Below are 18,505 nucleotides of genomic sequence, written 5' to 3' on the forward strand. Positions count from 1 at the left end.
TGGAAGTCCTTGCTAGAGCAATAAGACAGATGAAGGAGATCAAGGGGATACAGATTGGAAAGGAAGAAGTCAAATTATCACTATTTGCAGATGGTATGATAGTATACATGAGTGACCCCATAAACTCTACCAGGGAACTCCTACAGCTGATAAACACCTTCAGCAAAGTGGCCAGATACAAAATTAACTCCAAAAAATCAGTAGCCCTCCTGTATACAAAAGACAAAAGGGCTGAGAAAGAAATTAGGGAAACAACACCCTTCAAGATAGCCATAAAGGACATAAAGTACCTTGCTATAACCCTAACCAAGCAAGTCAAAGACTTGTGTGAAAAAAATTTCAAGTCTCTGAAGAAAGAATTAGGAGAAGATATGAGAAGATGAAAAGATCTCCCATGCTCATGGCTTGGCAGGATTAACATAGTAAAAATGGCCATCTTACCAAAAGCAATCTAGAGATTTAATGCAATTCCCATCAAATTACCAACACAATTCTTTACAGACCTGGAAAGAAAAATTCTCAACTTCATATGGAATAACTAGAAACCCAGAACTGCTAAAACAATCCTCTGCAATAAAAGATCTTCTGGAGGTATCTCCATCCCTGATCTTAAGTTGTACTATAGAGCAACAGTTTTAAAAACTGCATGGTACTGGCATAGAAACAGAATGGTGGATCAATGGAACTGAACAGAAGACCCAGAAATAAACCCACACACTTATGGACAGCTGATCTTTGACAAAGATGCCAAAACCATACAATGGAAAAAAGATAGCATCTTCAACAAATGGTGCTGGTCCAACTGGATGTCTACATGTAGAAAAATGAAAATAGATCCATACTTATCACCTTGCACAAAACTGAAGTCCAAGTGGATCAAAGACCTCAACATAAAAACAGACACATTAAATTGGCTAGAAAAAAAAGTGGGGAATACCCTAGAACTCATTGGTACAGGAGAAAACTTCCTGAACAGAATACCAACAACACAGGCTCTAAGAGCAACAATCAATAAATGGGACCTCATGAAACGGAAAAGCTTCTGTAAAGCAAAGGACACCGTCATCAAAACAAAGCAACTGCCTACAGATTGGAAAAGAATCTTCAACCCTTTATCTGACAGAAGACTAATATCCAGTATACATAAAGAACTAAAGTAACACAGTTTTTAAAAAGAAACAGTTTTTATGAAGTGAGCCTTACATGACACTGTTAATGAAGCCCAAGAACTTGAGATTAGGTAAGTAGGTCTCATTATTATGTCCTTAGATTGTGAGGCAGGTTTCATTGGTATAGTTTTAGAAAGTTTGCCCTGGACAAGTGAAGTTGGAGAAGTGCTTGAGACAACCCTTTAATTGAGGGATAGCAATTATAGAGTCCTTTCCCCACCTGAATAATGGCAGGCATCCATGCCTAGCACTGGATGAGGGGTGGCAGAAATTGGGAGAGTAACTACCTTCATTCCTGTCACGCTTGTGCAACCACACATGCCTGGGCATTCTTTAGGCCTAGAAACTTGGGATTCCCACTTTGCGTCCATGAGGGTGGCATCCATTGCTTTCACACCACAACACTCTAGGATATTCTGCTCGCAGCACGTTTGTGGTTAGTTACTCTCCTGAGTAGTGCTTGGCTCTTGAGGAGATACAGTTATCCACTGAGTCACTGCAGCAGAAAGTCCCTGGGGTCCTAGAGCCAATAATATTACAGCCATTTCTAACTCCCTAGAACAGTACAAACATGCACAAGGTGGCTCCTGGCTCCAATACTGTGTTTGCTGGGGGAGGGTGTGCGGTAAGAATCATGGAAAATAAAGTGACTTCCTTTTCCAAGTGAGGTTACTGTGTGGGTTCCTGGTTTGGTGTCTAGGTAGACTGCAAGGCTTTCGTGCTTGTGTGACTCCTTGGCTTGGGCTGCCAGGATCCTCACCTTTAGAATTTGCTGGTATTCTCTCTTCACTTTTACCCTGATGAGATGAAGACCCTCCCCCTACCTGTGGGGTCAGGGGCACAGGTGTCACAATATGTTTTTTTTTCTTCTTGCTATCGTTTTACCTTTAGCCAACAGACCTCACAACTTTTAAGTTTTCTTCCGTTGAGTCCAGTGTTCCCCCTCACACCCACTGACCTCAGTCTGTAGCAGCATGTTTGCTGCTGTCTCTCCTTGGTGAGGAGTAGGGGCCTGATTGATGCTTTGATGGACTATCAGGTTGTTTTGCCAGAAGTTCCTTTCCTTTCTTAGTTCCTGTATTTCTGTCACTTCGTTGTGTGCTTGTGTGTGTCGGTGTATGTGAGGGTCATGCACACACATACATGTATCCAGGTGCTTTGTGCCCTTGCAGGTGCATGTGGAAGACAGAGCAAGACTTTGAATGCTTTCATTGAGATCATCTTTTCCTGCACTGGAAGTTTAACATTTTTGTCTAGGATATCTGGCTGGAGATCTTTTGGTATCTACCTTTCTCTATTCTCCAATGCCAAGGTTACAAGCATGTGCAGCCATGTCTAGCTTTTATGTGGGTGTTGGGGATTCATGTACAAGTCCTTAGGCCTGCAGTGCAAATGCTCTTACACATGGAGCTATTATCTAGCTTTTAGATATGCTTTAAAGCAAAATAACATACACACACACACACACACACACACACACACACACACACACACATCTTGGAGAGAACGGGTCACAAGGCATTATACTCATCTTACATCCCCAGGAATCATTTCCTGGCTTCTGTGGCCTGAGCATCCTCTCTCTGGATCTTCCACCAATGAAAAGCCACATAGTGACAAACGCTGACCTCTCTGAGGAGAGAACAGAAGTTTAGAGACTGATCCCAAGAAAGACTAATAGCACTGATCTGAAGAACAAGACAGCATCATTTATTCAAAAAGCTCCTCCAAACAGAGCCCCCAAGAGAGGAAAGACAAAAGAAACACTTAATCCTAATAGGATATGAAGACTCAAGACATAGGGCCAATGAGATTACCGGCTGTCTAAAGGTGCTTGCCCTCACTCCTAGAGACCTGAGTTCAAGCCCTGGAACCCGTGTACAGGTGGAAGAAGTGAACTGACTCCACAATGTTGTCCTCACCACAACAGGCAGGCTGTCGCAGGTGTTCCCTTGCCAATATCCTGCTACCCTGCATACACACACTAATAGTAATAGTAATGGGAATAAAACTACTACAACGATTACTACTAATAGTAAATGAAAGTCAAGGAATGAATGAAAAGAAAGGAAGGCTTTGCTTTTCAGATATCTGTCCTAGAGCTGTAAGGCAGGAGGCATGGTTAATCCGCATGTGTACATGCGGACAGATGTACCTAGGCACTTGCAGACACAACGAGATATCTGATGTCAGTAAATAAGCAAACATAGGATGAGAGGAAGAAAGGACAGGAGGAGGACAAACACAGCAAAAATAAACCTAAACTTTTCTTTGAGTAGAATAGAAAATATTAAGTGTAGACAGTCACAGAATGGCTTATAACTTACAGCCAGGGTGTGGTTATGACTAATTTAAAACATCTCTTTGAAAATGTAGTTTTGTACTCCCATGTATATGTTTTCTCTGACTTAACGTTCTTATTAAACCAGAAGGACTTAAAAGGACACCACAAGAAGACCTACACAGTCAGCTAACCTGGGCCCACGAGGGCTCACAGAGACTGAACCACCAACCAAAAGCACACACGGGTTGGAACTAGACCGCCTACACCTATGTAGCAGATGTGCAGCTTGGTCCTCATATAGGTTCCCTAACAATTTTGGGAGTAGGGGCTGTCTCTGACCTTCCCTCTTCTGGATTCCTTTCCCCTAGCTGGACTGCCTTGTTTGGTCTCAGTGGGAGAAGATGTGCTTAGTCCTGCTGAGACTTGACATGCCATCATGGGTGGGTACCCCTTGGGGGAGGCTCCTTTTCTCTGAGGAGAAGGGGAGAGGGGATGGAAGGAAGGAGATATGAGGGTGGAACTGGGAGCCGAGGGGGGGAGGGGGCTGAGATCAAGCTGTAAAGTGATTAAATAAGTAACTGAGTAAATAAATAAATAAATAAATGGGGAAAGAGCACATCACTGCCTGTTTCCTACAAAACAGCCATTTCTAACTCCCTAGAACAGTACAAATATGCACAAGGTGGCTCCTGGCTCCAATACTGTGTTTGCTGGTGGAGGGTGTGCGGTAAGGATCATGGAAAATGAAGTGACTTCCTTTTCCAAGTGAGGTTACTATGTGGGTTCCTGGTTTGGTGTCTAGGTAGACTGCAAGGCTTTCGTGCTTGTGTGACTCCTTGGCTTGGGTTGCCAGTATCGTCACCTTTAGAATTTACTGTATGCAAATTCAGCCCTTGTGGAAACCCTTTATCTTTGACATGAATCCTGTAAGAAAAATGAGCAGTTGAAATGGATGATGCATGTCTTAAGTCAGCTTCAGAGAAAAGAAAAATTGCATGTTTGATCTCAGGAGTTTGGTACTGAATTTTGTTACCATCTGACATGAATGCAATTTGAAATTCTATGTGAAGTCACTCTGTTTTGACTGTCAGGGTGGGAAGCCATCCTAATAGAAGTCAAGGAGTTGATGAACAATGGAGTTGTCGACTTAACTTATTTTCTGACTGCCTCGTGATTCCTCTTGTACAATGTCATGTTTGAACAAAAACAAGCATTAACTCGAAGACCAGAATTCAGAGTTTAAAGCCACCTCAAGGTATGTGGCAGTGTTCTTTGTATATTGGTGTTTATGCGTACTCAGCTCCCTTGGTTTGCAGCCCATATTTGTGCCACAGAAAGAAAATCATTAATGAATGGCTTTAAAGTGCAAATTTGCAAGGTCAGATTCAAAAACAGAAGATTGTTGATTGAACTTGCACTGAATAATTGCTCCTTAACAGTTTGCTAGATTATCAATCAAAATATTGACTAATTTTTTATGAATTACAAGTCATTTTCTGTCTTTGTCTAATTAAGCTTAATGAGAATAAAAATCCTTTTGGAGAGAGGAGCTGGGATATAATAAGTATAAACATTATTATAAGTTTGTGGAATGGAGGCATCCCCAAAGACCTTTAGAAAGTGGAACTTTCTGATTCTGAATCTTATCTTTGCCTCAGTGACTCTGTAAAATGGGGCTGCACTTCTCACGGAGGACCACCTCTTGAGGTCTCTTCCAGGCCCATCATTTCTAGAAATATCTTTTCGCTACTTGGGCTGGGGCCTGTCTGTTATAGTTTTCAGTGACCTGAACTTTTCTGGGGATTTAAGACACTATCTAGGATGACCCCCTGATCTAAAAAGTTCAACATAATGAAATTCTTCTCCTGGAAGTTTGAACTTGAGTCCTGATCTTTCCAGATGATCCACCAGACTTCACTGAGCCTTTACTATTTTGCTTCGAGGAGACATATTCTGGCCTAACAGCACATTTCCCTTTGTTTTCACCCAGCTCTCACTTTTTTTTAAACTAGTAATTAAATGATTTTTAAAAATATATTTATTTTTAATACATTACAGTTTATTCACTTTGTATCCCAGCTGTAGCCCCCTCCCTCATCCCCTCCTAATCCCACCCTCCTTCTCTCATCTCCTCCCACGCCCCTCCCCACATCCACTGGAGGCCCTCTTCCCCTTCCCTCTGACCCTAGCCATCAGATCTTATCAGGACTGGCTGCATTGTCTTCCTCTGTGGCTTGGTAAGGCTGCTCCCTGCTTAGAGGGAGGTGATCAAAGAGTCAGCCACTGAGTTCATGTCAGAGACAGTCCCTGTTCCCCACTTGGACACTGAGTTGCCATAGGCTTCATCTGAGCAGGGGTTCTAGGTTGGAGTATGGTCATGCATGGTCCTTGGTTGGAGTATTTGTCTCAGAAACTACCCCATTTGCTTTTTTTTTGATCTGTTGCTCTCCTTGTGAAGTTACTGTCCCCTCCAGGTCTTCCTATCTCTCCCTTCTTTCATAAGATTCCCTGAACTCTGCCCAAAGTTTGGCTATGAGTCTCAGCATCTGCTTTGATACTTTTCTGGGTAAAGTCTTTCAAAAGTCCTCTGTGGTAGGCTCCTGTCCTGGGTTGCCTGTTTTCTCCCTCTTCCAATGTCCATCCCATTTGCCTTTTTGAGTGAGGACTGATAATCTTATCCTGGTTCCTCCTCCTTGCCAACTTCTTCAGGTGTACAGATTTTAGTACATTTATCCCATTATAAGTGAGTATATACCATGTGGTGTCTTTCTGCTTCTGGAATACCTCACTCAGGATGATCTTTTCCAGTTCCCACCATTTGCCTGCAAATTTCATGATTTCCTTGTTTTTAATTGCTGAATAGTATTCCATTGTGTAAAAATACCACACTAAATCTCTTAGAAGAAAAAGTGGGGAAGAGCCTTGAACTCACTGGCACAGGAAACAACTTCCTGAACAGAAGACCAACAGCACAGGCTTTAAAATCAACAATCAATAAATGGGACCTCATGAAACTGAAAAGCTTCTGTAAAGCAAAGGACACTCTCAGAACAAAACAACAGCCTACAAACTGAGAAAGGGTCTTCACCAACCCTATATCTGACTGAGGGCTAATATTCAGAGCTAATATATATAAAGAACTCAAGAAGTTAAACAGCAACAAATCAAGTAATTCAATTAAAAATTGGGGTACAGAGCTAAACAGAATTCTCAATAGAAGAATACCAAATGGCAAAGAAACACTTAAAGAAATGCTCAGCATCCTTAGTCATCAGGGAAATGCAAATCAAAACAACCCTGAGATTTCACATTATACCCATCAGAATGGCCAAGATCAAAAACTCAAGTGACACACATGCTAGACAGGATGTGGAGAAAGGGGAACCCTCCTCTATTGCTGGTGGGTATGTAAACTTGTACAACTACTTTGGAAATCAATCTGGCGCATTCTCAGACAATTAGGAATAGTGCTACCTCAAGATCCAGCTATACCACTCCTAGGCATATATCCAAAAGCAGCTCAGGTACACAATAAGGACATTTGCTCAACCATGTTTGTAGCAGCTTTATTCATAATAGCCAGAATCTGGAAACAACCCAGATATACCCTCAACTGGGGAATGGATACAGAAATTGTGGTACATTTACCCAGTTCTCATTTTTAAACCAAATTCTAAAACCAAATATATTTTCTCTTCCTGTTGAGCCCTATGGCTTGAATTTGGTTACTTACTGGCAAGATCTTCTAGATTCTTCCCAGTAGGGAATTCACACCTACTGATCCCAGCCTTCTCATCGGCAGCTTGGGCAGGCAGAGCTCACTGTAGACCAGGGCATTTTCTGAGGCATAGAAAAATATCTTTGCCTTCCCTGCACATAAAAAAGTCATTGTTTTGGCTTTACTGTTAAAATTTTAGTTTTTAATCAATCGGAGCTTCATGCTTTCCTAAATAGAAACAATATGGGATTTTGTTTATTTTAAAAGCTGTTGCAATGGATCCAGAACTCTCTTTCCTTTCTAATTTTTATTCTTATTGTTCTTATTTTTTTAATGTTCATAGGAGCTTTTCATATTTTAGCAATTCAGTTTCTCTTTTTTTAATTTTTTATATTATTAATTACAGTTTATTCACTTTGTATCTCAGCTGTAACCCCTCCCCCACCCCTTCCCAATCCCACCCTCTCTCCCTCATCTCCTCCCATGCCCCTTGCCAGGTCCAATGATAGGGGAGGTCCTCCTTCCCTTCCATCTGACCCTAGCCTATCAGGTCTCATCAGGACTGGCTGCATTGTCTTCCTCTGTGGATGGTTAAGGCAGCTCCCTATTCAGAGGGAGGTGATCAAAGAGCCAGCCACTGAGTTCATGTCAGAGACAGTCCCTGTTCCTATTATTGGGGAACCCTCTTGGACACTGAGCTGCCATGGGCTACATCTGAGCAGGGGTTCTAGGTTATCTCCATGCATGGTCCTTGGCTGGAATATCAGTCTCAGAAAACACCCCTGTGCCCAGAATTTTTGGTTTTGTTGCTCTTTTTGTGGAGCTCCTATTCCTTCCAGGTCTTCTATTTCCCCCTTCTTTTATAAGATTCCCTGCATTCTGCCCAAAGTTTGGCTATGAATCTCAGCATATGTTTTGATACCCTACTGGGTAGAGTCTTTCGGAGGCCTTCTGTTGTAGGTTCCTGTCCTGTGGCCTGTTTTCTCCCTCTTCTGATGTCTAATTTGTCTTGTAATAGCAATTGTACAATTCTTGAAAAGTACCCTGTCTCACCTTTCTGATGCTCAAACTTCTATCTTTTTCTTTCTGTTTTGGCTCCACAAACATCTTTTTTTTAAATTTTTTATTTAACTTTTATTAATTATACTCTATTCATTTTATATCCCCCCATATGCCCCACCCTCCTCCCCTCCCGATCCCACCCTCCGTCCCCTTTCTGCATGCATGCTTCTCCCCAAGTCCACTGATAGGGGAGGTCCTCCTCTCCTTCTTTCTGATCTTAGTCTATCAGGTCTCATCAGGAGTGGCTGCATTGTCATCTTCTGTGGCCTGGTAAGGCTGCTCCCCCTTCAGGAGGAGGTGATCAAAGAGCAGGCCAATCAGATTATGTCAGAGGCAGTCCCTCTTCCCATTACTAGGTAAACCACTTGGACACTGAACTGCCATGGGCTACATCTGTGCAGGGGTTCTAGGTTATCTGCATGAATAGTCCTTGTTTGGAGTATGAGTCTCTGGGAAGTTCCCTGTATTCAAATTTTCTTATTCTGTTGCTCTCCTTGTGGAGTTCCTGTCCTCTCCAGCTCTTACTATTTCCCACTTCTTACATAAAATTCCATTCACTCTGCCTGACAGTTGGCCATCAGGCTCAGCATCTGTTTTGATAGTCTGCAGGGCAGAGGCTTTCAGAGGCCCTCTGTGGCAGGTTCCTAGGTTGTTTCCTGTTTTCTTCTTCTGGCTTTCAGAGGCCCTCTGTAGCAGGTTCCTAGGTTGTTTCCTGTTTTCTTCTTCTGATGTCCATCCACTTTGCCTTTCTGGATGGGGATTGAGCATTTTAGTTAGGGTCTTCTCTTTTGCTTAGTTTTTTTAGATGTACAAATTTTAGTGGGTTTATCCTATGTTGTATGTTTATATGAATGAGTATATACCGTGTGTGTCTTTTTGCTTCTGGGACAACTCACTCAGGATGATCCTTTCCAGGTCCCACCATTTACCTGCAAATTTCATGATTTCCTTATTTTTCATTGCTGAGAAATACTCCATTGTATAGATGTACCACAATTTCTGCATCCATTCTTCAGTTGAGGGGCATCTGGGCTGTTTCCAGCTTCTGGATATTACAAATAAAGCTGCTACAAACATGGTTGAGCAAATGTCCTTTTTGTGTACTTGAGCCTCTTTTGGATATATGCCTAGGAGTGGTATGGCTGGATCTTGAGGAAGCACTATTTCTAGTTGTCTGAGAAAGCGCCAGATTGATTTCCAGAGTGGTTGTACAATTTTACATTCCCACCAGCAGTGGAGGAGGGTTCCCCTTTCTCCACAACCTCTCCAGCATGTGTTGTCACTTGCGTTTTTGATCTTGGCCATTCTGATGGGTGTAAGGTGAAATCTCAGGGTTGTTTTGATTTGCATTTCCCTAATGGCTAATGAGGTTGAGCATTTCTTTAAGTGTTTCTCTGCCATTTGATATTCCTCTACAGAGAGTTCTCTGTTTAGCTCTGTTCTCCATTTTTTAAGTGGATTACTTGGTTTGCTGCTTTTCAGCTTGTTTAGTTCTTTATATATATACTGGATATGAGTCCTCTGTCAGATAAAGTGTTGGTGAAGATTCTTTCCCAATCTGTAGACAGTCGTTTTGTTTTGATGACGGTGTCCTTTGCTTTAAAGAAACTTTTCAGTTTCATGAGGTCCCATTTATTGATTGTTGCTCTTAGAGCCTGTGCTGTTGTTATTCTGTTCAGGAAGTTTTCTACCGTACCAATGACTTCTAGGGTATTTCCCACTTTTTTTTTTCTAGCCGATTTAATGTGTCTGGTTTTATGTTGAGGTCTTTGATCCACTTGGACTTCAGTTTTGTGCAGGATGATAAGTATGGATCTATTTTCATTTTCTACATGTAGACATCCAGTTGGACTAGCTCCATTTGTTGAAGATGCTATCTTTTTTCCATTGTACGTTTTGGCATCTTTGTCAAAGATCAGGTGTCCATAAGTGTGTGGGTTTATTTCTGGGTCTTCTGTTCGGTTCCATTGATCCACCATTCTGTTTCTATGCCAGTACCATGCAGTTTTTATAACTGTTGCTCTATAGTACAGCCTGAGATCAGGGATTGAGATACCTCCAGAAGATCTTTTATTGTAGAGGATTGTTTTAGCAATTCTGGGTTTCTTGTTATTCCATAAGAAGCTGAGATGCTGAAAAAGCATTTGACAACATCCAACATCCATTCATGTTTGAAGTACTGGAGAGATCAGGGATACAAGGCACATATCTAAACATAGTAAAGGTGAGATACAGCAAGCCTATAGCCAACATCAAACTGAACAGAGAGAAACTTAAAGCAATTCCACTGAAATCAGGCACAAGACAAGGCTGCCCACTCTCTCCATATCTCTACAACATAGTGCTGGAAGTCCTTGCTAGAGCAATAAGACAGTTGAAGGAGATCAAGGGGATACAGATTGGAAAGGAAGAAGTCAATTTGGGAGCGAAATGGGGATCGGGACAAGGCTGGGATACAGAGTTAATAAAATGTAACTGATAAGAAAAAAATAAAATTAAAAAAAATTATCACTATTTGCAAATGATATGATAGTATACATAAGTGACCCCTAAAACTCTACCAGGGAACTCCTACAGCTGATAAACACCTTCAGCAAAGTGGCCAGATACAAAATTAACTCAAAAAAATCAGTAGCCCTCCTGTATACAAAAGACAAAGGGCTGAGAAAGAAATTAGGGAAACAACACCCTTCACAATAGCCACAAAGGACATAAAGTACCTTGGTGTAACCCTAGCCAAGGAAGTCAAAGACTTGGTATGAAAAAAATTTCAAGTCTCTGAAGAAAGAATTAGAAGAAGATATGAGAAGATGAAAAGATCTCCCATGCTCATGGCTTGGCAGGATTAACATAGTAAAAATGGCCATCTTACCAAAAGCAATCTACAGATTTAATGCAATTCCCATCAAATTGCCAACACAATTCTTTACAGACCTGGAAGGAAAAATTCTTCGCAAACATCTTTAATGTTTAGAGCCGGGCCAGCCATTCTGCTGCTGGTATGACACAGAGGTAGCCATAAAATGTATGGGCATTGCTGTATTCGATAAATCTTTATTTACAAAAAGCATGTGGCCAGCAAACAGCTGTCTCTCACATGATATTGTACAAGATGAATCATGAGTCAGTCAAAAAAAAATAAGCTAAGTTGATATCTCCAACTCTGCAACTTTTAGACTTTCCCCCTCACACGAATTCTGAAATCCATCCCTCTCAGTTCTTTGATGTGCTGTGCATTTACTATTCTCTCCTCTCTTCCCCCAATGAGGAGTAGCACGTGGTTATTTCTTTAAATATATTTCCATAAGCAATATATCCATATAACTTTATTTTACTGTGATGTCCTATTGTTTGTTAAAATATATCATGAAGATTCACTGGGAAAAGCATGATAAAAGAAATGAGTGATCAAAATAATTCAACCCAGGCCTTAGAGGGTCAAATCTGTAGTTTTGGCCTCATGGAATCCTGATGTGGGAAGATTGCTTGGGTATAAGAGACCCAAGAGTCTAGCCTACATAGAGAAAACTTGTATAAAAAAAGCAATCCACCCTCATTTAACAATGCAAATATTATGATATAGGTGATGCTATCAGACAGGTAGGAAATAGCCAAAGGACTGCATTCTCTTTAATTTTTATTTCCTATTTTGATAACCTCATGTATGAGCATTGCCCTCACATCACTCCTGCCACTCTCCTTCCTGACTCCAACTCTCCTGCATCTCCCCCATGATCTCTTTCTTAATTACTGGTGTCCGTGTGTGTGTGTGTGTGTGTGTGTGTGTGTGTGTATGTGTGTGTGTGTGTGTGTGCGCGCACTCATGCATGTGTACACGTTTATATAACTTATTCATTCCATTTAGCTTTGCATGTATGTGTCCATGGCTGACCACTTGGGATTGGACAAGCCACAAAGGAGATTGTCTCTGGAGGAGACTTATTATCGCTCTGCCACAGAATGCATGTAGCTCTTCATCTCCGGGTGAGACCATGTTGAATTTTCCATGTTTGCCTTTGCATGCCTGTTGTTTTTGTCATTATGCTGACCCTGTGAGTCTTTAGACAGAAGCAGTGCTCTTGCCCCTCATCAACAAATCGTCTTTTGCAGCAGATGGCTATTCAACGGAGACCCATAAATGGTCAGAATGCAGAGAATAAGTGACTATGTGGTGCCTGCCCCAACCTGATACATCGCCAACGCCATCCCAACACCTAACACTCAAGAAAAATCACAGAATAGGGGGTGGAAAGACTGTAAGAGCCAGGAGACCAGGGCATCTGCTGTGACATGCTTCTGGTATATATAACTAGGAAGTTGCACCCCTGAGCTCCCAACAATAAGGATTATATATATATATATATATATATATATATATATATACACATATACATATGCTCACTCTTTTTCTGGTTCCAACCAGTAATGCCATCTTATCCTCACTTCATCCCCAGACAGAAGCTGCTGCTCTTTTTCTTTTTCCTTCCCGTCATCTGTGCCAGTCTTAAAACCACTACCCAGTTTTAAGCATGGAGATTTGTGTCTGTTCCAGCATCCTACATGATCCAGTCTCAACTGCGACATCCACACAAGACATTCCTCCACAATCTGCCCCTGGTCCTCCCTATGCCTTGAACTATGGATAAGTTCTCTTTCATTTGACTCCTACTAGACTCTATTGCACCCTTTTAACCTTGATCTACTTACTTTTAATGCAGATTAGCTCAGTAACTAGAATATCCTACCTGGGTATCTGTCTTAACTGATTTTTATCTTTTCCTAACAGCACAAATCAGTTTACTAAGAGTAGGTATTATGAGATTAATAAGTTAAAAATGGTAAAAATGTATAAAATGATGCTTCCCTTATTTGACCAAGAAGTGTTTATTCTGTGTTAGGATCAGGATCAAATGTAAATCTCCACTGTACTGGTTTTTAAAAACGACCTCACTCATGAATAGTTTAGTGTTACTGAACTTGCAATGAGGATTTTGTTAGCCAAGTCCACTACATATGAAGCCTATTGGCCAATTGAGGACTGTCAACTTTCCTACTGCTCCTTCAGAGAACTTCATAGGGAAACTGGGAGTGATAATCTATACACCATATGTTCTGCGAACATAAAGTTGGATATGTGTTAATCAAGTGGTTTCCATGAGAAACAGGAGGCCTCCAAAACATGAAAAATTCCCTTTAATTGTACTTCTTACAGTAGTCACTCCAGAGAGAAAAATATATATTTCAAACTTTTCATCTTAAAAAAAAAACAGTTAAATATCCAAAGCTGAAATATCTTGGAGCAGAAACACGATGGCTGGTAAAAAATGCTACATAAACAAGTTAGAAGCAAGTAAAGAGAGGTTTTATGTCTTTCATGTGCCTCATAAGCCTTGAGTTAGCTCCAGAGAGAGAGAGAGAGAGAGAGAGAGAGAGTAAAAGAGAGAGACTGAGCTTGTATTATCTGTAGTGTGTGAAAATGGTGTTGACATGGATATAAGATTCTCTCCCCTATAGGAACAAGGGCACATAACCATGTATTTCCTTAGCTGGATGCATTGGCTAAGATCGCTTTTATTTAGCTACTGTTCCCAGACCAACTTGTTCTTATTATTTGTTTCTTTGAGGAAACTTCTGGATAAGGAGGAAACAATATTAGATACTCTTAATCTTGAATACTTCAAAGGCACTTGGTTTGAAACTAGAAATGTTTATAAAAGATAACCTCAACAAATTACCTGAAAACTATATTACTATGAAAATTAGGGTCATAACATTTTCAAATGTTTGTGTTGTCATAGCATAAAATAAATGTCGATACTGTCATTTAAATCATTCAAGGTTATCATACGTTGTAATTACTTAGAAGTAGGTGTAAATATGAACATGTAATTTGTTGAATTTGGGAGTGGTAAATCGAAAGATTTTGTTTTTGATTCATCATTCCTAGCTGTGTTTGCTTCCTTTTTTGAACTTCCTTCTTCTGTAATCAATCTTTTTTTTTTTTTAATTCTTGTTATCTAAAATTCCTACTTCTATGTTGAGTGTTAAGGTAGCTTAAAAGATGTTTATTTGTTTTAAAAGGTCTCAAAACATGTATATTATTCCTCCTCCCCTTCTTCCTTCTCCTACTTTCTTCTTTCTTCTCCTTTTAAAATCTAACTTTGCTTTCTCTTCCAAGGAGTGTAGAAATGAGACACTCTCCTCACCCTTAGGAAGCTGCCAGTGACAGGTCACAGTAGAGATCCTCATAACTGTGTCCAGCCGAAGGTCATTTCCTTGCCAGAGCTTATGCTCCTAGTTGAGGGACAGTCCAAATTTGATTACTTTTCTATGAAGGAACCCAGAACCCAGGCCCTCTGACTCTTTCCTCTATAAATGCCCATTTCAGCTCTAGAATTACCTTTGAGGATGGCTGAGGCATCCTCTGCAATTATTCCCTGGTTGGGACCAATCCTGCCTCCTTCCTCTCCTAGGTTCTCTCCTGAAAGGATGTCCCCACTCACCTCCAGCATGGAGTCTTAGTTTCATGTCTCTCTCTAGGAACCTGGATTTTAAGCATCTGGTCCCAAATGCAGATGTTGATAATCCTCTACTAAGATAGACTGAAATCTTTGTTGTCATACACCGAGGATCTAACTTACAGGTAATAATTAACACCTCCCCCAACAACTCTCAGGAACTAGTTCAGACATAGGAGAAATTTAGTTCTTTTATGACCCTGTCTGGTAAAAGCTGAAACAGACTTTATCACCTGTAGGTGCAGCAAAGATTTATTTTCTTCCTCTGAATCACTTTAGATAGCAAACAATGATTCACTTCCGTGTATATGAATCACTTCTAGTGCTAGACATCAAAGAGAGTCGTGTCCATCACTGTGGGTGTCAGGCAAAGAAGCCTACCTGTAAATAATATAGATTTTGAGTTTTTAGATCTTTAAGATCTTTTAAAATGTTTGCATTTGCTGCTATTTATTGTTTGTTGGCAATGATAGAAACATATAAATTTGTATGCAAATTTCTCGAGATCAGGGTGTGTAGCACTTACTTAGTTTTCAATTCTCTGTATATCTGAGTGTTTGTGTGTGGGTATGTGCATGTGTGTGGGTGTGAGCATGTACAGTTGCTCACAGATGCCAGAGGTGGGCATCAGATACCCAGAGTTGAGCACAGGTTACCAGCCTCCTGAGATAGGTGCTGGGAACTGAACTCTGGTCCTCTGCAAGTGAAGCGCATGCTCCTAGCCTTGCGCCATCTCTCCAGTCCTGCATTTTTGCTTAGAGTGTTGCAAGAAACACCATAGGTATCAACAAACACCTGTTATGAAAGATTGGTATGTAAGTAATTACAACTGTGGAAAATGAGTCCATCGGAGATCCGTAGGCAGCAGATATGATCTATTACGGGGTCCAATAAAAACCAACAAGCATCAGATATCAAGTCACATTATTTTGTATTTAACAGATGTTGTATTTGCCCTTCATAGCCTGGAGAGATTTCCAAGTGTGTTCTGGCTTTCCTCCTCCGTCATGATTGCTTGTGAAAAGCATGGCCAGCAGCAGCATTTTCCAGGGACACTCCCAGGGAGGGACTGACCTAGTTTTAGCTCTAGTCCGTGTGCCTGAACTCCTCACGGTCACAGCGAGTCAGGACAGCTGGTTAAGGGTCACCCTTATAAACCCAAGTCCCTCATACAGACAGTTTTTCTATAAAAGTGGTTTGGTTGACTATTGATTTGTACTGGGTGAGGGCATTTCCTGGTTCGTGGTAGATCTTGCACGAACAAGCTAGTGAACTGCAAGACTAGAACTATACTGAGGTCATCACTTACACAAATCCAACCGGAGAACCTTGAGTGACGTGGTTTAGTCTGTCAGTTTCTTCTATTGGCCTTGTGATCAGGGAAGTGCTGGGTACCTAGAGTGTATTTTGCTGTACTGCCCTCCACATTTGCACATCTCTGCTGGTAGACCAGTGCAACTCTTCGACCTCATCAGGGAAGTTTCTTTGCGCAAGAATGGTGGTTAATGCAGAAACTCACAAAGTGGTCAGATCGAAGAGACGAAATGCCAGCGGAGTGCCTAGCCACAAAAGGCACATATAAGCCCTACTCAATGATAAGGGTCAATCCAGAAAGGGTGGGGGTGAGGGTGAGTGAGAAGATTCTGAGTTAGGAGGTCGAGGAGAACCAGAGCAAAGCATTATCTTCGGGACATGACAGGATGGCCCCACACAGACCCAGGAGTCTATGGACAGCTCAAATTGGAGTCTACGGGTTATTGAAAAAAGAAAAAAAAAAGAAACGGATATGAAGTTAAGGGGTGCGTGCAAAGGGTGGTAAGGGTCAATCTAAAAGGAGTTAGGGGTGGTGTTGGGGGCGAATGTGATCAATACATGTCACATGAAATTTTCAAAGATTCAATGAGAAATGGGAAAAAATAAATAGGGAAAAAAAGAGGAAGTCCCCTTTCTTAAACACGAAGGCCTGCGTCACTAAGTCGGTGTGTGATGAATGAGGGGTGCGGAGCGATGAGGCATAAGGCCATCATTATCCCCGAGACAGCTGGTCTTGAGTCTGTAAACCACGCGGAGGGCTGTTGCAGCACAGCTGGGGAGAAAAAAAAAAAAAAAAAAAAAAAAAACGGCCCCGGGGCCAGGCTTGCGGGAGAGCTGGGTATGTTTAGTTTCTAGAGGACATTTGTTTTTCAGAACGCCTCTCTCTCTCTCTTCCGAAATCTGGCAGCCCTTAGTCATCCGCCGCTCAGCACGAACCCCTAAGTGTGCTTGTGTGGCTCTGCGGGCTTCCTCCTGGCGCCCCGCCCCCGGGCTCGCAGGGCCTCCACCGAGCAGAGGTCAGCGCGTCGAGAGCTTGGGGTGCCCGGCGTCCAGGCGCTCCCCGGGGCGCTCAGCATCCGCGGCTGCAGAGGCTCTGCGCCACGGTCGGCCCTGGCAAGAAAGTTGTAAAGTGCCGCGAGGAGTTGGGCGGTCGGAGGAGGAGGAGAAGCGGAAGAGGAGGACTCGGCTGAGTTTCCGAGGCGATCGTGGGGTCCCCTGGCGCCTGTCCCGCAGCTCGCCACGGGCAGCTAGACTTCAGCCCTTCGGTCCAGGGTGGGCGCTAGACACTCGGCCCGAGGCCGCGGAGGAACTTAGCCTGAGAGCCGCAACCGCGGGCCTCATTGTCTGCAGCAACTCTCCCGGAATCCGGAGGGGGAGGACCGGACCGCGAGTCCACTGGGATTTGTCCAGAGTTCCGGCGGCAGCTGTGGCGGCCGCGGAGACTCCCTTTGTCCTCCCAGGACCTCCTTCTCTCTCCTTCATGGTGGCAGCTGCCGGGTGGCGCTGAGCCTGGAGCGGGTGTCCCAGCCCCGCTCAGCCCCTGACCCCGGGCTGAGTCCCTGCTGACTCCGCCTCTTTCGCATCTCTGCTCGCCGAAGCCCGGAGCTCAGACCCCGGAGCCCAAGGGGCTGTGAGGGAGCCGCCGGGCTCGGGCTACAGGATGGTGGCGGGTCGGTTCCGGCCGCGCAGCCCTAGGAGCTGGCTGTTCCCCTGCCTGTGGCTGCTGGCTGTGGGCGGTCCGGGATCTTTGCTGCGAGCTGAGGAACAGCCCTCTTGCAAAAAAGCCTTCGATCTGTACTTCGTCCTGGACAAGTGAGTGAAAGAGGATTGTAGGGCCAGGGTCTCCAGCGAGAGCAGCGTGGGCCAGCAGCGACTGAAGTTGAGATGTGTTTGGGTTCTAGGGAAGGGAGGTGGGAACTCTCCCTAAGGGTGCCTGTTGCTTTTTGAACGGTCAAGAAGCAAGCTAGTTGGCTGGAGAGGAATAGCGGTTGTGGGAGCGCAGGGCTTGGTTCTCCAAAGGTAAAGCTTTTGGTCCTGGGGTCTCTTGGAAATTGGGAGTATGGCTACCTGTAGAATGTTTCATCTCAGGAACTTTTTTTTTTCCGGCTCCTGGGTCTCTTTATCACACTCCTCTAAAGTTTGCCCAGTTTTGTCCTGATCACAGCGCTTTCATGGGAGCCAGGAAAAGAAAAACAAACAAACAAACAAACAAAACCCGTAATATACCCAATGTGGTTTGCATTTCCTGAGAAATGAGGGCTTGTGTTTTTATTTTGAAAGCCGGGTCTCTAAACAATTCGCAAGCAAGTTGCACCCAAAAGAAGTGTGGTCTTCCTGGCTTCCTTGGCTCAGCCCAGACACTACGAAGTTTCTGCTCCCACCATGAACATGTACTTGGCTTTGCAGAGGGGGCCAGGCCCCTGACTCCCCACTATAGAAC

The 18,505-nt window shown here is 42.9% G+C and overlaps 1 protein-coding gene across 1 annotated transcript in view; it reads left to right on the forward strand.

Moving 5' to 3' along the window:
• The first annotated feature begins 17,095 nt into the window (after window positions 1-17,095).
• The window catches only part of Antxr2 (ANTXR cell adhesion molecule 2), a 130,846-nt gene continuing 129,436 nt past the window's right edge, over window positions 17,096-18,505 (forward strand). Inside the window, exon 1 of the mRNA XM_055594630.1 lies at window positions 17,096-17,877. Within this exon, the coding sequence (XP_055450605.1) occupies window positions 17,726-17,877 (152 nt within the window). The 5' untranslated portion in view covers window positions 17,096-17,725. The remainder of the gene's footprint in view (window positions 17,878-18,505) is intronic.

Source organism: Psammomys obesus, unplaced genomic scaffold, assembly GCF_907164565.1.
Source record: "Psammomys obesus unplaced genomic scaffold, mPsaObe1.curated_primary_1811, whole genome shotgun sequence".
Taxonomy (NCBI): domain Eukaryota; kingdom Metazoa; phylum Chordata; class Mammalia; order Rodentia; family Muridae; genus Psammomys; species Psammomys obesus.